The following is a 19,789-nucleotide window of genomic DNA, read 5'->3' on the forward strand; positions in this document are numbered from 1 at the left end:
ATCCATGGAAATTAAAGTATTTTTTTTAATAATTTTGCTCAAGGGCTGGCTATTTGCGTAGCCAAACACCCTGAAAATATAGGTTGAAAAGTAGTAGACTAGTAGGTTAGTAGGCTAGTAACCGACCATATGGGGATTAAGAAGAAAGAATCTTTGTGTTTGGCACTTAGAAGTTAGAAGAACGCGTTAATAAAGCCACCTCGATTTTCTTTCTTGCAGTCCAAACACCCCTTTACCATTAAAATTAAAAAAAGATTATTTTTTTTAGTAATAAAATGAAAAAAGTAATTGGACGAAGGTGAGTGTCAGTGAGAGTGACGCTGGATGTGGCGCCCACACTGTGTGTTTAAAAGAACCCACAAAGCCCCCATTTTTGCCCACCATTAATTTAGCCTGCAACTTTTCTCTCAGTTTCTCCCCCAGGAAAAAAAAGGAAAAACAACATCTACAGCTGTTTTCCTCCACTTTCTCTCTCTACCCTTTTTCTCTTTCTAGCTCTGCAGAAGTATAGAATAAAGTGGGGTGAGGCAAAGAATACCAAGCCAAGAAAAAAAGGCCATTGCTTTGTGTAGATTGCAGGGGGATATTGGGGATGGTGGCCATGGGTTCCAAGCTTGGAATGTGGGAGGGGTTGAGGGCCAAAACGGTGTCGTTTTTGGTGGTGGTGGTGGTGGTGGTGTTGAGCTCATTGGTTTGTTGGGTTACAGCCTCTGTATCCTACGACCGGAGGGCTATTGTTATTAATGGGCAGAGGAGGATACTCATTTCTGGATCCATTCACTACCCAAGAAGCTCTCCTGAGGTATTTTCCCAAATGTGCTTCATGGGTCTTGTTATTCTTCCGCTTTTTTTGGATTTTCACCATAGGGGTCTGTCTATTTCCCTCTGTTCATCTTTCTTGTCTCTGATAACGTTTTTGGGTTTTTGTTTATTTTTTTGGGTGTCCCAGATGTGGCCTGATCTTATACAGAAGGCCAAAGAAGGAGGCTTGGATGTAATCCAAACATATGTTTTCTGGAACGGGCATGAACCTTCACAGGGAAAATATTAGTATGGAAACAATCTCCATTCTTCTATGTGTTTTTTGTATATCTGTATGTATATTTGAAACAAAAAATGATATATATATATACATATATTTTTTTTTGTTTTTTTGTTTTTGCAGTATTATTTTGAGGGGAGGTATGATCTGGTAAGATTCATCAAGCTGGTGAAGCAAGCAGGCCTTTATGTTCATCTCAGGATTGGCCCTTATGTTTGTGCTGAGTGGAACTTTGGGTAAATAATAATAATAACTTCACACTTTTAACAAACATCAATCATATAGCTTCTCAAATAGGAGAAAAAAGGAGAAGAAAATCTGTTTTTATTATGATCTCTCTCCAAATCTTGAAGTAAATTTTCTGCTTTGTTCAGGGGTTTCCCTGTTTGGCTGAAATATGTTCCAGGTATCAATTTCAGGACAAATAATGAGCCTTTCAAGGTGAGGGACTTGTGATTCGTGCGCCTTAAATTTCCCTATTCAATTAATGTGTGCTCTTTTACTATATTTGTTCATGTAAATTTGATTTCTAAATTTTCTATACTGAAGTGGCATATGCAAAGATTTACAAAGAAGATTGTGGATATGATGAAATCCGAAGGGTTGTTTGAATCTCAGGGTGGTCCAATAATACTATCCCAAGTAAGCAAAACAGTCCATTTTCTTTTTGTTCTGTTATTTGATTGACTTGCTTAGATTTTACTCATTGAATGGAAATTGTTCCATTTGATACATTAAGGTTGTGAACTGAGATTTCTATAAATTGTGTGCCACAGATTGAGAATGAATATGGGCCCCTGGAGTATGAGATTGGAGCCCCTGGTCGAGCTTACACTGAATGGGCGGCCAAAATGGCTGTGGGGCTCGGCACTGGCGTCCCATGGGTCATGTGCAAGCAAGATGATGCCCCCGATCCGATCGTAAGTGCCACCAAACCAAACGTTTCAATTCATTTTTGTTTACACAGTAGGTTTTCGCCTTTTCCTTCAATGTTCCAGAGACAATGCTGGTGGCCCTCATGTTATGTTTCCTCATCTTTAGTGGGGTTGTTACCAAACAGTGTGTTGACTCCCTGTGCAGTCATGGATTGTATGAATTTTTATCTCGCATGCACATGGGTGGCCTTTGCACTTTCTGTATCCTATCTGTTCTTCTTTGTCCTTATTTAATTGCCCTGGCTTTCAAGTTTTGTAATGATGGAATCATGCCGCTGTCTCTCTCTTCATTATTGTCACATGATTTCTACTCCCATAGCAAGTAATGAGTACTTGTTCTTTTCAATCTTGGATGTACAGAGGAAGTAATATATTTTCATCTGGTTGAACTTGTCATTTGTTCAAATCATATGTAATCTTATGATATACATTATTGTGTTGAATGATCGGTTTTTCTATATATTGTGTTTCATTAGTTTTCATTATTCTTTTATTTTTGTTTTCTAACAGATCAACACCTGCAATGGTTTCTATTGCGACTACTTCTCCCCGAACAAGGCCTATAAGCCCAAGATGTGGACTGAAGCCTGGACTGGCTGGTAAACTTTCGTGCTTGTCACCTTACTGAGCACAAGTTTCTGTATCTTTATGACCTCTGGAAAGAGCTACAAGTTCATAAAGATATATATATATATATATATATATATATATATATATATATATATATATATATTCTGATTATTGGTTTGTACCCTCTGTTTTCTCCACAGGTTTACCGAGTTTGGAGGTGCTGTTCCTCACAGACCTGCTGAAGACTTGGCGTTTTCGGTTGCAAGGTTTATACAGAAGGGAGGATCATTCATTAATTATTATATGGTAAGTGACTCATTTTGTTGATTTTACCAATTGAATCCAAACCTGGGAAGAATTCAACTGATTTTTTATTGTTTTGTTTTTATGATTTCAGTACCATGGAGGAACAAATTTTGGCAGGACTGCTGGTGGTCCTTTCATTGCCACTAGCTATGATTATGATGCTCCTCTCGATGAATTCGGTAAGTGTGTCATCCGATTTGTTTTTGGTGAAATGACAACCATGCCCCTCCATATCATAGTGTGGTGCATTTTGATTGGTAGACATTATGGTGATCGGATCTATCATATGATGATGATAGTTGAGATTTGTAGGAAAAAGATCGACCAAAAAGATGATTATTATGATGACTGAAAGCTGTCCTAATCCGAGATAATACCATTGTACTTTTACTTCTGAACTTTCTAATTGCAGCCTACAGTTTTCCCTCCTGATTTTTTCCAACATTTCTTCCTTTAACATGTTTCAAACAATGCTGGATCTTTAAATATGTAAATATCAATACTGATCATGGTATTGGATCTATCATATGATGATGATAGTTGAGATTTATAGGAAAAAGGTTGACCAAAAAGATGATTATTGTGATGACTCAAAGCTGTCCTAATCTGAGATAGTACCATTGTACTTTTACTTCTGAACTTTCTAATTTGCAGCCTACAGTTTTCCCTCCTGATTTTTTCCAACATTTCTTCATTTAACATGTTTCAAACAATGCTGGATCTTTAAATATGTAAATATCAATACTGATCATGGGATCGGATCTATCACATGATGACGATAGTTGAGATTTGTAGGAAAAAGGTTGACCAAAAAGATGATTATTGTGATGACTCAAAGCTGTCCTAATCCGAGATAGTACCATTGTACTTTTACTTCTGAACTTTCTAATTTGCAGCCTACAGTTTTCCCTCCTGATTTTTTCCAACATTTCTTCCTTTAACATGTTTCAAACAATACTGGATCTTTAAATATGTAAATATCAATACTGATCATGGGATCGGAAATTACAATTTCTTTTTTCTGTTCAGGATTACTGAGGCAACCTAAATGGGGCCACTTGAAAGATCTTCATAGAGCCATCAAGCTTTGCGAACCAGCATTAGTTTCTGGAGATCCCACTGTGACACCACTTGGAAATTATGAAGAGGTTAGATTCACTTCAATTTTTGAAGAATTATTTATTTCTTCCTCAATTTGGCTTCACAACTAAAGTACAAATACTTCCTTTTATAACTACCTTACAGGCTCATGTTTTCCATTCAAAGTCTGGTGCTTGTGCTGCATTCCTTGCAAATTACAACCCGAGATCCTATGCAAAAGTGTCTTTTAGGAATATGCATTACAATCTGCCTCCTTGGTCTATCAGCATTCTTCCTGATTGCAAGAACACTGTTTATAACACTGCAAGGGTGAGTGAGAGATTGTCGGTTAATTTGAAAATCCTTCCTTCCATTTTAGCATATTTATCATAAGATTGTTCTTATCCAAATCATTACCACATTATATTGACAAGATTTTTTGAAAGCTTTTCTAGTTGATGGCGTTTTACCTCTAACTTCTCTATCTGACATCCATCTGTAACTCCATACAGTTAGGGGCTCAAAGTGCAACAATGAAGATGACTCCTGTTAGTGGAAGATTCGGATGGCAGTCGTACAATGAAGAAACGGCTTCTTATGATGACAGTTCTTTTACAGCAGTTGGATTGTTAGAGCAGATAAATACAACCCGAGATGTCTCTGATTACTTGTGGTACTCCACAGAGTAAGTAACAAATAACCATGCATGGTCTTTCCTTTGAACATTTATGAAAAAATACATGTTTCCAGTAAAAATAGCTATACTTGTTTGCATTCTGAAAATTTATGCATATCCTCTTTCCTTTCTCAGTGTCAAGATTGGTTACAATGAAGGGTTTTTAAAGAGTGGAAGGTATCCTGTGCTTACGGTCTTATCGGCTGGCCATGCTTTGCATGTTTTCATTAACGGTCGACTGTCAGGTGGGCAGCATGTTTTTTTGGATATTGATGGAACTTTTGAGACAAATATATGAATATTAAGTTCTCAAAGTGATTAGAAGGATTCTAATTTGCCGTTTGAGAATTAATTTTTAAAGGAAAAAAATGGTGGAAAAACAGTGCTTGGCTATGTGACTTCAAAAAATGCTTCACCTTAAGTTTTAACTTCTCAATTAGTCTTCTTTTTAATAAAGCAGATATATACTTCTTTCAGGAATAAATACTGAAATAATTTAGATATCAGGCTTCCTTAATCTCCTGCTTCCTACCTTGTCTGATAAGTGGTTCATAATTTAATCACTTTATCCTTTTATGTTTTCTCCCCTAAACATGTATTCTCTCGAAAATTGGCAGGAACTGCCTATGGAAGTCTGGAGAACCCAAAACTAACCTTCAGTCAGGGTGTGAAGCTGAGAGCTGGTGTTAACACGATTGCACTACTCAGCATTGCTGTTGGTCTCCCGAATGTTGGTTTTCTCTCTCTTAGACATACATGTGTGCCTAGGTTGTCATATTCTATAATCATTGTTTTTGATGGTCTGAGTCTGATGATACTATTCCTTATGGTGCATGTGATTTGAGTTCAGAATGTTGGTCCCCATTTTGAGACGTGGAATGCTGGTGTTCTTGGTCCGGTTTCATTGAATGGTCTCAATGAGGGAAGGAGAGACTTGTCTTGGCAGAAATGGTCTTACAAGGTTTGTCTTCAGGCATTTATACTTTTTTGTCTAATTGCCCTTATATGCTAAAGCATCATTTGTTTGATCAGGTTGGTCTAAAAGGAGAAGCTCTGAGTCTTCATTCACTTAGTGGGAGTTCCTCTGTTGAGTGGGTAGAAGGGTCTTTGATGGCTCGGGGGCAACCTCTGACATGGTACAAAGTAAGTATTTTCTTTACTCAGCCAAGAGCATTTTGTTGCTTCTCTGAATTTCCGAAGGAAGAGCATTTGTAACACCACAAAAACATCCTTCTTCCCTGCTCCTGTTCATAACTAAAGTACTTGAGGTTGCTTCCTCACAATATGCCCATGTTTGACAAAACAAAACTAGGAAGAAAAGACGATCTTAATTGATGAATTACAGCAGAACCATTTTTTTTTCCTTGTAATGTAACTTTGAGTAAAACCAGCACCTAAATGCTGCTTTGAGGTGCACTTGTTTACTAGGTCTACTAAGGCTTATAAGTTGACTTATTCTTGTCATGTTTCCAGACTACTTTCAATGCCCCGGGTGGAAATACACCATTGGCTTTAGACATGGGCAGTATGGGTAAAGGTCAAATATGGATAAATGGACAGAACGTGGGACGATACTGGCCTGCATATAAAGCTACTGGTGGTTGTGGTGATTGTAACTATGCTGGAACATACAGTGAGAAGAAATGCTTAAGCAACTGTGGAGAACCTTCCCAAAGATGGTGAGGGAAAGAAAAAAGAAAAAACTATTTGCTTCAAACCATTTTTGGAAGATATGAATTTATTGACAAATTAAGTAATGGTTAATAATTTCAGGTATCATGTTCCTCATTCATGGTTGAGCCCAACAGGGAATTTATTGGTTGTGTTTGAAGAATCGGGTGGAAATCCTGCTGGGATCTCTTTGGTTGAAAGAGAAATCGAAAGTGTATGTGCTGATATATATGAATGGCAGCCAACTCTTATGAATTACGAGATGCAAGCCTCTGGTAAAGTCAATAAGCCCCTGAGACCTAAGGCCCATTTATGGTGTGCTCCTGGGCAGAAAATCTCATCAATCAAGTTTGCTAGTTTTGGAACACCAGAAGGAGTTTGTGGGAGTTACCGTGAAGGAAGCTGCCATGCCCACAAGTCATATGATGCATTTGAACGGGTAAGCCATCTCATTACATGGCCTCTTTTAAAGACATTTTATTAGAGCTAAAGAATCTAACTGAACTTTTAACCATTTTCATGCCTGGATTCTTTGGTGGTCTTTCCCATGCACCTGAAATCATATCATGAGTTTTTTTTCTTTTTTTTCTTGCAGAGCTGCATTGGGATGAACTCTTGCTCTGTAACTGTGGCACCTGAAATATTTGGAGGAGATCCATGTCCAAGTGTCATGAAGAAACTCTCTGTGGAAGCCATTTGCAGCTGATAGTAACCTGCAGTATCTGAAGAACGCGAAATAAAGAAGGGTTGAAGAAAATTTTTAACACTTAGGTACAGTATTTTGAGATCAAACAACTAGTATTATTTAAGCTTATTATACGTCCAAGATCGCCGCAACCATTTGTTTTGGCTTTGACCAGGGTGAAGTTGTACAAACTCATGCAACACACCATCTGGCTAGAAGCCAGTATAGATTGTGAAGATGATTGGGGGGATAAAAAAATATGTATATAGATGATTAGCCTTTGTCTGTGCCCTACTTGTTATAGAAAATTGGAAGATGGGAGGGAGGGGTGTTATTAGAAGCACATTGAGATGATGATACTGATTTTGTCCATGTGCCAGTATTGTAATGGTAGAAGATGGAAAATTTTCGGTTTCCTGTGATTTTCAATGTTTTGTATTGTCTGCAACTTCCTGGGGGAGCAATTGTTTCATTTGCTTTTCTTCAACTTCAATAATAATATCAAGTTATCAGTGTCTCAAGTGCTTTCATTTCTTGGAACATCTCTTTTATTGTTTTGATTTTTCGTGTAGAATACTGGGTTGGATTTGAGCCATGGATATCTGCAATAATGGGAGGATCCCCACTTTGGAGAATGTGGCATTGTTGTTTGGTTGGTAGATGCTTTCATGGATAATACCCTTTAAGCCATGTTTGGAACGGTGGAATAGAGACTGAGAATGAGAAATTCTTTCCATTTCCATTTCAAATAGAGGTTTCCAGTTTGGGCCTCTTAACACTTGAAAGTGGTTTATGGTAGAGAGGAGAGGCAAGCCCATATTACCCATATTTGCAAATATTTGAGATAAATTCCCAAAAAAAAAAAAAAGGAACCAGATGACTTTGATAAACCAAGCCCTATGCCAAGTGAGAAACACTTGGGCTTAGCTTCAAATGAGCCTTTAGCATGGCATTTTGGTAAAAGCCTCATTGGTTTCCTTGGCATCAAAATATAAGATTTGGGTCTGGTTACTCTACCTAAGTGTATTTTTTTTAGTATCTATCGAAAATATTCCATCAATCAAGTGGTATCATATATATATTTTTAGGTATTATTATTTGTACCTTAATCTTATTTATTTATACTTTATTTAACGACAAATCTTATTATACATATTTAATGGTCCAAATCTTTTCTTCGATGGACACTACTACAATACCTTAGTATTCTCTATAAGATTTTTCCGAGTGACATAATACCAATAAAATATTACTTTCAAATTACGAGGAGATTACTTTTCAAATGTGATCAAACATCTCTTAATAAAAGATTGGTAGATATGGTTAAAAATCAAACATCTCATTATATGAATAATAATCTAGACAAGTAGAATATGACCAAAAAGTCCACCCACTAAAAAATTAACTTATTGTTTACTACAAATTGACGAAATCCACATCGCGGGTTAGTCATTACATCATACGGTCGCATTTGTGTAATTGTGTTAAGATGCTTATGACTTCATCCCTCAAAACATCAACATCCCGTTGTGGAATTTTAGACTTTATCATGAACATACCATTTTGGATTCATCCCTGTGGTGGGACCCTTCTCATTTTCATTACATACCCTTTTGATTTTTTTTTTTTCATACATGAGGATTGGAATGATCTGAACCGTTGGATTGAGAGGTGATGAGTTTGATACTTGATACAATGTTATAGTCAACCTAGATTAATAAAAAAAAGTTAGGTTTTGTTTGGCCATATTTTTTAAAATTTAATTTTTAAATTTGTTCTAAAACAAGTAAAAACAAATTTAACTAAAAATGATTAAACCTAGGTCAACAATTATATCAAACTTAATTATCAAAACCCTAAAAAAGGAAAATTTTATGCATGATCTTACAAAATTAACATGTTTTTAAATGCTCAAATGTTGTTTGGAAATGAGGAAAGTTGAGGTTTGGAAATATCTTTTACTTTAGAATCAAAGGCTGAAGAGTGTTTATGGGTTAGAAAAGAGGCAATGGATTCAGACATGCCAAACGCTTTTCTCTCTCTAGAAAGTGGAGAGAGAGGGGGGGAGAAAAAGATCATAGAAGCTTCAAAGCAACGACTAGAAGGAACCGAATGAGAAACCTACTTTGGCCCGTAACCCCATTTCCTTTTTCTTTTGTTTTTTACACAACACAAAACCCCAAAAACCAGAGCTTTTTTTTTTTTTTTTTTTCCCTCTCTCTCTCTCTCTCTCTATAGCTGTCCTGTCCGAAACGACGCGTTTCAATTGGCACCGACTTGTGCCTATTAATGGCGTTTCTCCCACACCTGCTAGAGCTACAACAACCTATGTATACACTTGTATTCTTCACTTTCTCTCTTCTCTCTTTTTCTCTCCTCTGTTTCTCGCTCTACAAGAGGCTCCATAGAACAGAGGGCCAAACCCAGAACCCAATCTTGGAGCACAAGCCTCGTGATCTGAGCCCGACCCATTTGACCCATTCGCTTCTTTTGGAGATCTTACCCTCCAATTCTGCGAAATGGGAGGGATTGTTTGGTGGGGACCCGGGTGTTGATGGGTCAGGGGGGTTGGGTGGGGAGAGGGGTGAGGGTGATTCAGGTGGGGAGCAGAGGGAGAAGAAGAAGAAGAAGAGAGTGAAGAAGAAGAGGGCGAAGGGGGGAGACGATGGTGTTGAGGAGAAGGAGAAAGAGAAGGAGAAGCAAGAATTGGTGTGTTTGTACCCGTTTACATCGTCTTCTAGTGCTACACAGAGGAAAATCAAGCAACAGTATGATCAACTTGTGAAGTGCCATGGCTCTAAGGGGTTAACACTGGCTCAGGTTTTCAATTTTCTTCCCAAACCTATGGCTTTTGTTTTTTATTGTTAATCATTGTCTGTTTGGTTGCCGTGAAAATGGGGAAAAAAAGAAAGAAGTTAAGATTTTGAATTTTAGGTTTTGGAGTGTCGATGTTTAGTTAAAATAATAATGGTTTTTGTTTTCGATTGTTACTGTTTTTGTTTAGTTGGGGTCTATTTGTTTTCTGAGAAAATGGAGAAAAAGAACAGAAATTAAGATTTTGAGTATTAGGTTTTGAATGCTGATGTTTATTAATTGATTATTTGATGTTGATTTGGATTTTTATTTGTTCTAGCCAAAATTAAGTTCTAGCTGTTCTAAGATCAGTGTTGTTGCCAGCAAAATGAAGGGAAATGAAAGAAATCAGGATTTGGCACTTAAAATTTTTAATAGCTCGGTTTACTTAAGAGGCAGTGTTTTATGTTGGCTCAAATTCTTGTGGTCTGCCCAATTATTGTGAAGTTTGTTATGATGGATTTGGTTCATATAAGATGTATAGCAAGAGAAGATGTTAGCTGTTTAGTTATGCTCTGTTTGTTTGGGAGAAAAAGGCAGAAGGAAGTGATATTTAGATATTGAATGTTACTTTTTATTCTTGGTGTCTACTTTAGATATTCCTATTTTCTATGAGAGTAAAACTGGGTTCCTTTAATATTGAATGTTCCTTTTGATTCTTGTTGTTTACCTTGGATATTTCTAATTTCTGTCAGATTAAATGCCGGGTTCCTTTCCTAGTTTGTCATTGGTTGATGGTTACATAATGATGGGTCACACAGAAATTAAATGGCTGACATCATCATACAAGTTGAAGCGTGGCACCATTTCAAATTTTCCACCACACTTCATGAGATGCCTGTGATTTTCTGTAATTTTGTGCCCAACATGCATGAAATTGGGGTTGGACCATCTAATGCTATTTAAAGCATCATAGGTATTCAAGTTGGGCTGATTTCAAACCATGCTCTTAATGAATAGTTATATTTTGTGTCTTGATCTGGTGTGTTGATTTCACTGATCTGCCTGGCCAATGTTAAATTTGAACCAAATGTTAAATTTGATGGTTCAAAGAGAATTTTAGTTGCCATTTATACTATTGATATTACATCCTTTTCCGTTATTATAATGCATTGCCATTTGTATGTTTTTGAGAATCTTTAGATGATTTTTTCTTATTTCAAACTAGTGGGTGGAACCACTCCTGTAGGCAGTCCACAGTCCTATAAACCCAACACCTACTCCTTCCTGCCTCTGCAAAAAAGGGATGCCTTTCAAACCACCTATCTCTCTGTAATATTCCATGCCAATATTTTATCAAATATTGTGTTTCAACTTTGGGAGAAGTGCTGAATTGTGTGTCATTCCTTTATTGACTTTATGGCTTAGGATCTGTAGTTGAAAGGGTTGTAGGTTGATCACAAAATTAAAAATAGACTTCACAAGACCATCAAGTTGGTTTCTATCAAAGTTCTAGAATCCACTTTGGTTGAGTAATGTGAAAGGAAATTGGCTGTCCATAAGTTATAGAGTTGAAGTTTTCTCGGGACTCATTTTGACATGGTTACTTGCAGCTAAGAAGCATTTGTGCTATCTTACATGGGTCTAGTGAATAATTCTGTCAAGGATTGGGAAATTGTATAATACTTTACCCTGTTGATCACAAATTTCTGTGTAGTTATGGTTCAGATATGTCAACAAAGGGAAAAATGCTTTCGCCGGAAAAGAAAAGGAAAAAGCTTAATGGAGATGCCCTTTTTACATTATCACATTTTGTGTTTTAATCAATTCTCCTTGTAGTTCTTGTTGAAACTGCAGGGCAGAAATTGATCTAAGAAGTTGATACCAAAATGGTCTACTTCTTGCTCTTAGCCTCATTGATATTTCTGTCTGTGTACATAAACACCACTGAGGACAAATTTTTAAGAAATGAGAAACGGCAAATAATATGGGATGTCTATTCGGTATCATCTGATTGAATAGATATCCCACCTCCTTGGTCTTTCTGACTTGGGCTTACCATAAACAAAGCAGAAATTTGAAATTCCAACTGGTGGTTGTTATCCAAAGAAGTTTATTGTGATAATATGCTGAAATGCTTTGACCAAGTTATTGATGGACTCAGCAACTCACAGACTCTCTGAAGAAACTGAGAGAAAGTTGTGTTTAATGAATCTCATTGTTTGGTTCAACTGAAGGTGAACTGGCCAAGAACTTTTAGGCAGATTCTCTGTCTGGTCTTGGTTTTTTTCCTTGTATATCCACGCAATTTAGCCAGTATGGTACTTGTAAAATTCTTGTTTTGATGGTTTGATTGGGGAAAGTACAAACTTTTTCTATATCAATATGTTTAACTCCAAATGATGAAAGCACATTTATCTTTTTGAAATGAATTTAGGATGGAACTACAAATTATTTGAAAATTGAATGAGTTGCCCATACAATTGAACTACTCTTAATTTTCTAACTTGTTGCAGGTTGGACAGTTTGCTAATTGCTTGATTGAGGCTAGAAATGAGCTACAGCACAAGTATGTCATAAATCTCTGTCCAGGAATTGTAACCAATAGTCTTTCAAGTACTGTAAAATATCGTGAATAATATGCAAATTATTTGTGTATGTCCAAACATGCTTTCAACACCCCTCCCCCCTCACTCAAAACTTTTTCATGATAGCTTTGTCAGTAATTTGGCTCCCAAACTCCTACCAAGAAATGGTTCCTAAACTCAAATTCATGAGTGTAAATCGACTTCTGTACTACAGGTCTGAGGTCATCCAACGTAAGTTCACGATAACAAAGGCTCTATTATTCAAGGCAGATAGGTCTTCATTTGATCGTCTTCGTCAACAGGTTGGTCATAGAGCGCTTTATTGAACTTTGGCATATGGTCTGGATAAAAAGGGGACTAATGTATTGATGACTCCAGATATACAAGCTAGAAATGGAACAAAAGAGATTAGAGGAGGATGCATTTGTTTATAACTGGCTTCAACAACAACTTAAGCTCTCACCAGCATACAAAAAGGTATCAAATATCTTTCTTTTGTAAGTTGTTGATTGTGATAATAATGGTCAATGTTTGGCTCCTCCACAACCCTTTCAACAGTCATTGCTGCAGCAGGCCAATCACATTCTGCTGGTTGTGGTTCAGCCATGTTCCTTATTTTTCCCAATTAAATTGGTGCTGAGGTTTCTATGAAAATTATTGACAATTTCCATCAATGATTTTGGTTGAACAATAGCAGCACCATTAATACTGCAACCTAGCATATTGTGTTTGGTGATTAGTTGGCGATTTGCATATATCATAGCGGAAATAGTTTTGAATTATGTAGGGGAAAGCATGTATCAGGATAACAGTTTCTTGCTTTTTTCTATTTGGGAGATCTCTTCAAAGTTTGGAGATTTCCTCTTTGATCCTATCTGACAGGCTCTAATAATTCTAACCCATCTCTCTCTCTCTCTCTCATTAAAGATGCTTGAGATTAGTGCCTGCATGGAGTTGAAGGCCAAATCTGGCGAGCTGACGGAAGGCACAGACAGTACAGATACTGAATTTTCTGACATTTCATTTGAAGAGTTATTAGCTCAGGAGAAGAAGGATTCATTCTGGTCAGTCACCAATCTTAAATGACAAGTTCATAATCCCTTTTGGTACTACTCATCAATAATCATAATTTGCTTGTCCATATGCAGGCAGAAGAATGGCAAGCCGAGGTCTTGCTCGGGCCGATGAAAGCATTTGTTTGTTAACTACACTCAAGTCTCACCAATAGTGGTACGTACATTCAATAACCGGGTGATGAATCATCCCAGCATTCCCTTTCATGCAATTTTTAGCTGCAACATGCTTCTTTGCATCAATTTGTTTGAACAGAACCTGACTAAAATGTTTCATTTTCCTTTTAGGTTTTCCCAGTGGATGCTAATCAATCAAATCCTCTAGATATGATGAGAAATTCAGCATTGTATATCACGACTAGCTAACAACCAAAACCATCCTGTTGGAAGTTGAACTTTGATGATAAGCTGCAAGAAGGCCTCTCTCTATGCATGGCCTTTTGATACCAAAAGTAGTGAATGTGTCTCAGAACTTAACAGACATGACTTGTGTTGTGGATTTGACCCCAAGTCTACATATGGGGCAAAAAAAAAAAATTCTGAAAGATGGGAGATTTTTCTCGGTTTTGGGTTTGCTTAATTTTTATCCAAAAACTGGGTTTCTTATCATATTGCTCATATCATCATCATATTCAAATAAGTTGTAGGAATGGAAATTTGCCTTGTGACAGCAGCTTAGGCATATATAACCCTTTGTTTTCGGTAAGAAGATATTGCATTTATTTGTTTAATGCTGCAATGAATTTGGTGTTTTGTATAGTTCTCTTCAGGGTTGACTGTAACAAAACCTACCATTCATTTCCTACTTCTTGCTTCAAACTAACTTTCCGGCATTGTAAAATTATTAAACAGTTGATTCACTTAAAAAAGGTTCCTTCCAACTATGGCAAGTTGCAATTCATTGGTCATGGATTCAACATGGATGAAAGTTGTCCCTGGTTGCTTCAGAAAATGCAATGAAATTTAAGGAAAATACAACTCCAAATTCCCAATATATATCACCAAAAAGTGTAACACCTGATGAAAAATTGCCATATTTTTTGGTATGGGTATAGCACCTATCATTTTCATTGAACAAGGCATTCATCCCAACCATGGACGAGTTCTTTGAGGTTTCTGGTATTTATCCTGGATTTTTTAAACCCTTTGCCCTAATACAATAACAGCCAAACCTTGGCATTCAGAAGGATACCTGGACGGCAAGCTTGCTTGTCAATACTTTTTAACTGGTTCAAAAACAAAACAATTAACTAAAAGAGCATGTCAGATTTCAGTAATTTTGTGATTGTGTGGATGATATCGGATTTAGATAACTGCTTAAACTTCTAGTGCAGAATTCACCAAAAAGTACAGTTCATAACAGTTAACAGGAGTGTAGATAAGAAGATTAAAAAATAAAAAAGGGGACATACAAGCCAAGCCCTACACTACCATCAGCAAAACGACAAAAGGTTTTATCAAGGTTGGGAGGAAAACTTTCTAGACTGCAATCTTTACCCTGCAGAAGCTAAGTGCACACCTTGCTGCCTCACTTTACGTCTCAACTTCATCCAGGCCTCGCATCCCTCCAGCAGCTTTGCCCTCTCTCTGCATGTTTGTATCAATCGATCTTCACAGAGGAGTAGATCTTCCGGACAAACCAGAAGCAAGCATAGAAGCCAATTGTTCCCGTCAATACAAAGAAAGCATAGGACACAATTAACATATACCCGAAGTAAAGGATGCCTGAAACAAACTTTGTGATCTCCAATTTGGTGAAGAAGTAGAAAACTGAGTAGAGGAAAAGGTATAGAGCAGAAGAGCCAGCAGTAAGGTAAGCTCTCCACCACCAGTGATAGTCCTCACTGCACAACTGGAAATAGCAGAGCACGATAGTTATCTCAGCGCATGTGATTAGAAGGATCACAAACACGATGAAAAGGAAGCCAAAGATGTAATAGAACTGGTTCAGCCATATGGATGTCAAGATGAAGAAGAGTTCAATGAAGACAGCCCCAAAAGGAAGAATGCCTCCAATGAGTATAGAGAAGACTGGTTGCATGTACCATGCCTGCTCTGGTATCTGCCGAGGGATTTTGTTCGTCTTCACAGGATCTTCAATGGGTGCCTTTTTGAAACCTAAATAACTGCCCACAAAGACTAGAGGCACTGATATCCCAAACCATAAGCACACCAGGGCAAACATTGTTCCGAAAGGCACTGCCCCAGAAGATTGCTCCCCCCAGATTAGGGCGTTCAGAACAAAGAAAATGGCAAAAAGAATAGCCGGAAACATAAATGCGGTTTTCAAAGTATTCCTCTTCCACTCTGTTCCCTTGAACATTTTGTATAAGCGCGCTGACGAGTAACCAGCAAATAAGCCCATAAAGACCCATAGCAGAACCATGGCAGTCATAAGGCCCCCTCGGTTGGAAGGTGACAAGAAACCCAGCAGTGCAAATATCATTGTGACGAGTGTCATTCCAAAGATCTGAACACCTGTCCCAACATAAACACAGAGTAAACCAGAATTGACGGGTGCCCTAAAAGCATCTCCGTGAACAAGTTTCCATCCCGTTTCTTCCTGAGCCTCATCTTGAGTTTCCAACTGATTATAGTTTGCGATATCTCTGTAAAGAGTTCTCATCATGATCATGGCCACCATACCAGAAAGGAAGAGGACAATCATCAGAGAGTTTATGATGGAGAACCAGTGGATCTGATCATCGTTCATAAGGAGGTATGTATCCCACCGTGAAGCCCATTTGATGTTACTTTCCTGAAAATAATAAGGCAAAAACAAGTAAAAAAAACGGTATCATGGGAGAAGACAAGCAAGGATTTCGAAAAAGAATTACCTCGAAGGAAACATCATATGTAAATACAATATCCTTATCGGCATCAACTTCTTGTGGGACAGTGGTACTTTGAATCAAATTTTTGGTATTTGCATTGCATGTTGCCAACTGAGGGTTCTTCTCATCCCACTCCTTGTACTCATGATTAATACTGTTTGCAAAAGTTTATGTGAGAAGGACAAAGAATGGAAAATATCTAACTAATTTGACAAAGCACAGATTAACGCCTGCTCTGAGATACCCTTGTCTCTTAGATTATTGTGTGATTGATGCAAATGTATATACATGAGCAAATGGCAAAGATTCTTCCATAAACATTTCCAATATGAAGGGACATAATAAGAAAAAGTTGAAATACATATTTGCTACCACTTTAAGCAACAAAACCATCCAAAATAAAAAATAGCAATAAAAGAAAGGTGAAATGATAAAAACTTAAGCAACAAACATTACCCCCAACCAAAAGAGGCCTATAGTCAACACATGTCAATCACAGCTTGCAGCATATGAGAAATGCAGAACTGATAAAAATTGCAAGAAAAAGATAAGTTACAGAACCTGTTTGGAGAAACCTCAAACCCAACAATTCGAGCTGAATCAGTCTCAGGATCCTTATGATACATGACCTTGAAGCTCAAGTGGTTATTGATAAAATACTTCTCCTCTTTACTCTGCATAAGTACACAAGTGGGTGATTAAAATTAACCTGTGAGTATTCTATAATAGCAATAGATTTCAGCTACTCACCCCAGCATAATTTCCTTTAAACCCTACTCGGAAACCATGTTCATATGTTTTTGACGGACTTCCATCCCTCCTTTGCCTATGAACTGCAACCGGAAGGTTATCCAGAATCCTGCACATCCATTCCAGAGATTTCAGCTTAAACGGAAACCCATGCAAATTTAACAGCACCATATAACTTCATTACCGCGTGTTCCCAAGGAAAAGAAAGAACTTATGGTGAAATTTTCACAATAAGGGCTCCAAGAAAAAACACGAAAATTATCTACATGTACAGTGGTAACACAATGAATAGGAGTTTTATTTGGTACTTACATGTTTACTCGATATTCATCATCAATTTTTTCCTTAAAATTCTTCGCAGCTTCAGCATTAAGATGCATTCGACAAGCCACTTTGCATGGCTGCCCTTCCCTCATTTGGAACTGGGAAAAAATTCATAGACTTAGATATGCATAAATTCAGTAACATAAAAAATGGTAACATCTAATAAAGACCTTTTTTTATCTTCTTTTTAGAAAACACTCACAGTATAAATGGAATTCTCAATGCGATCACCTCGGAGAACCTCTCCTAAATTTTCTGCACTGTTCATGATCTTCTTGGGCTTACACCACTTCAAGTAATAGTAATCATATGGTAGTTGTGTCTTTGTAGACGAGAGCTTGTTCACTTTCACTTGAAGAGGATCACCCTATTCAGAGAAAGACAGTCATGTGAGAAAACATCAATAATTGGTCATTGGGATATAATAAGATTGGAACAGAAAGATGCCAAAAAGACAAATATATTTCTTAACGAAATGCCTAAATATATAATTATCCAGCACAGTCATTTATGTTACACAAATCAATCCCAGGTACCGTAAGCTATTAATTTCAAAGTGCATTCCAACACTATCGTAATACTAATTAGATATTTACAAAATCCCCAGCCCACATTAGATATGCATCAAAAAAGGCTGAAATTTTTCATCCCGTATCAAGGTCCATCAATTGAAGTGGAGATTTCCTAGCTACAAGAAATGCTCTTCCTTTAATGCTCCAATTGAGTGTTGAAAAATCAACAAAAAGAAAATAAAACAATCTTTTCAAACCTTATGTCATTTCATTTGGCACCGGAGACCACAATCTCCACTCAAGTGAAACTAAGGTAAATTTTTCATTATTTGGAAGCAAAACAATATTCGAATTTATACTTTCTTCCCTTTCCATCATCACCCAAAAAGAAAGTAAAGACTTTCTCGAAGACTAAATGGCACCTAGACTTTCTTGGCTTACTTTAGTTCTACATTGTCTACTTCGTGAAGTCTAATTTCGGTTAATTCTTTGCCGATGAAGATTCCTTTCCGTTTCATATATTTCCTTATTTCCCATTAAAAAATGCACATTGTTTAAGACCCTGCAACTAACAATCCAGCTGTATTAATTTCCACATTCGGCACATTACACGCGTCAAATTGAATCCTGAAATTGGTTATACACGTAGAATCCTGATATTGGTTATACAAATTCTAGGAGATCTTCCAACAAATGTATCAAGAGTCACTCCCAAATCAAACAAGGAAACGTTGAGGCTGCGTTTTAATCCAAGTAGTTGGATCTAACTAGGAAATGCAATTGCAATTCTGCATAACTCAAAAGTATAGCTTGTTCTATGAAATTGACTTGCGGAGATAGGGTCAGTGGCATTCAAATTCAACTCCAAATCCACTGGCATACAAATCAGAAAAAAACGCTGGATTTGGAGGCGGACCCTTCGATTCACAAACCCTAATTCTCCATGCCACCAGCCGCTGTCTCAAATTATGTTCAAAACAAATGAATCGTGAGCTCAATCTCCAGGAATCCAGACAATGCAACAAAACCCCAAACCCAAGCCCAAACCCTAGATCCAAACAAACAATCAAACAGATCTAGACCACAATCGATACAATCAAACCCAAAACCCTAGATCCCAAATCCAACCTAAGAAAAACACAGAACCACGAAATTCAAACACAGGAAAGCAACAAAAACAGAGATCCAAACCACTGAAACCAAAACAAAAATCTAAGGTTTTGAAAATACCCTTTCAAAATCACGAGGAGCGACGCCAGGAAGGTAAAACGAGTGCGCCGAAGAGATCAGGAGGACGAAGAAAAAGAGGGTTTTGGAGCTTCGATCCATGGCTGGTTCTAGAGAGAGAATGTAGAGAGCTGTTGGAGCAGTCTCAGTGGGTTCTATAGAAAGATTGATTCTGCTATTTCCAAGCTTATTTATGCTATTTCAACCTTTTCCTTTATTTTTATTTTATTTTATTTTACCGTCTTTTATCATTTAAGGTCAAAGGTGTAATGGGTTTGTTTGGTTTGAGGGAAAATGATGACTAGGGTTTTTTTTTTCTTTTCTATTGTCAACACAATAATATCATTAATTGAATGCCAAAATCCAATCATTTTTTCGGTTGGTTTGTTGAAGAATCAAATCAATGAAATTATTATGAAAATGGAATCGGAGATTTATTTTGTTTGACAATAAGAAAATCGATAAGAGATTATTTGTTTTCTCGAAGTGAAATTAAAATTTTTTGTTTTTTAATCATTATAAACCTACTTCCATACCATCCCAATCGCACAAATTAGGAAAAGTCTTCTCAATAGAAATAAACATCTACATCCAAATCCTTTTAGTCCTTACTTTGGAGTTTGAAGTAATTTTAAAAAATATTTTTAATATTTTTAACATTTGAAATCCTTATAGAAAAAAAGTATCAAATAGTATCAATAATTATTTTTTAAAAAATAAATA

The 19,789-nt window shown here is 37.0% G+C and overlaps 3 protein-coding genes across 3 annotated transcripts; 2 read left to right on the forward strand and 1 right to left on the reverse strand.

Annotated features, from left to right (window-relative positions):
- The first annotated feature begins 376 nt into the window (after positions 1 to 376).
- LOC117922061 (beta-galactosidase 1) lies at positions 377 to 7,488 on the forward strand. Its single transcript, XM_034840060.1, has 19 exons — positions 377 to 802; positions 950 to 1,045; positions 1,166 to 1,278; positions 1,417 to 1,483; positions 1,592 to 1,684; positions 1,819 to 1,962; positions 2,488 to 2,576; positions 2,748 to 2,853; positions 2,945 to 3,032; positions 3,883 to 4,001; positions 4,099 to 4,263; positions 4,446 to 4,618; positions 4,745 to 4,854; positions 5,227 to 5,343; positions 5,467 to 5,570; positions 5,642 to 5,752; positions 6,083 to 6,288; positions 6,383 to 6,719; positions 6,876 to 7,488. The coding sequence occupies exons 1-19, from the start codon at positions 593 to 595 to the stop codon at positions 6,984 to 6,986; spliced, it is 2,559 nt and encodes an 852-aa protein (XP_034695951.1). The 5' UTR covers positions 377 to 592; the 3' UTR covers positions 6,987 to 7,488.
- Positions 7,489 to 9,024: 1,536 nt separating this feature from the next.
- LOC117922746 lies at positions 9,025 to 14,178 on the forward strand. Its single transcript, XM_034840954.1, has 7 exons — positions 9,025 to 9,785; positions 12,275 to 12,327; positions 12,561 to 12,648; positions 12,725 to 12,823; positions 13,274 to 13,410; positions 13,495 to 13,576; positions 13,708 to 14,178. Exons 1-6 carry the CDS (start codon positions 9,255 to 9,257, stop codon positions 13,532 to 13,534), a joined length of 948 nt encoding a protein of 315 aa, XP_034696845.1. The 5' UTR covers positions 9,025 to 9,254; the 3' UTR covers positions 13,535 to 13,576; positions 13,708 to 14,178.
- Positions 14,179 to 14,687: 509 nt separating this feature from the next.
- LOC117922745 (transmembrane 9 superfamily member 7) lies at positions 14,688 to 19,228 on the reverse strand. The gene is made up of 7 exons (XM_034840953.1): positions 19,070 to 19,228; positions 17,530 to 17,694; positions 17,316 to 17,425; positions 17,004 to 17,112; positions 16,815 to 16,927; positions 16,257 to 16,407; positions 14,688 to 16,177 (listed from the first exon to the last, which is right to left on the reverse strand). The coding sequence occupies exons 1-7, from the start codon at positions 19,166 to 19,168 to the stop codon at positions 15,020 to 15,022; spliced, it is 1,905 nt and encodes a 634-aa protein (XP_034696844.1). The 5' UTR covers positions 19,169 to 19,228; the 3' UTR covers positions 14,688 to 15,019.
- Between the last annotated feature and the right edge of the window lie 561 nt (positions 19,229 to 19,789).

Source organism: Vitis riparia, chromosome 9, assembly GCF_004353265.1.
Source record: "Vitis riparia cultivar Riparia Gloire de Montpellier isolate 1030 chromosome 9, EGFV_Vit.rip_1.0, whole genome shotgun sequence".
Taxonomy (NCBI): Eukaryota; Viridiplantae; Streptophyta; class Magnoliopsida; order Vitales; family Vitaceae; genus Vitis; species Vitis riparia.

What these genes read in the sequence shown, in the direction of transcription:
- LOC117922746 (XM_034840954.1), top strand. Translation starts at nt 9,255, where the DNA reads ATGGCGTTTCTCCCACACCTGCTAGAGCTACAACAACCTATGTATACA. An exon ending in AGGGGTTAACACTGGCTCAG is followed by an intron (nt 9,786 to 12,274) that starts GTTTTCAATTTT and finishes AACTTGTTGCAG; the next exon opens with GTTGGACAGTTTGCTAATTG. An exon ending in AGAAATGAGCTACAGCACAA is followed by an intron (nt 12,328 to 12,560) that starts GTATGTCATAAA and finishes TCTGTACTACAG; the next exon opens with GTCTGAGGTCATCCAACGTA.
- LOC117922745 (XM_034840953.1), bottom strand. Translation starts at nt 19,168, where the DNA reads ATGGATCGAAGCTCCAAAACCCTCTTTTTCTTCGTCCTCCTGATCTCT. An exon ending in CTCCTCGTGATTTTGAAAGG is followed by an intron (nt 17,695 to 19,069) that starts GTATTTTCAAAA and finishes TTCTCTGAATAG; the next exon opens with GGTGATCCTCTTCAAGTGAA. An exon ending in TTAAAGGAAATTATGCTGGG is followed by an intron (nt 16,928 to 17,003) that starts GTGAGTAGCTGA and finishes GTACTTATGCAG; the next exon opens with AGTAAAGAGGAGAAGTATTT.
- LOC117922061 (XM_034840060.1), top strand. Translation starts at nt 593, where the DNA reads ATGGTGGCCATGGGTTCCAAGCTTGGAATGTGGGAGGGGTTGAGGGCC. An exon ending in TGCTCCTCTCGATGAATTCG is followed by an intron (nt 3,033 to 3,882) that starts GTAAGTGTGTCA and finishes TTTTCTGTTCAG; the next exon opens with GATTACTGAGGCAACCTAAA. An exon ending in CATATGATGCATTTGAACGG is followed by an intron (nt 6,720 to 6,875) that starts GTAAGCCATCTC and finishes TTTTTCTTGCAG; the next exon opens with AGCTGCATTGGGATGAACTC.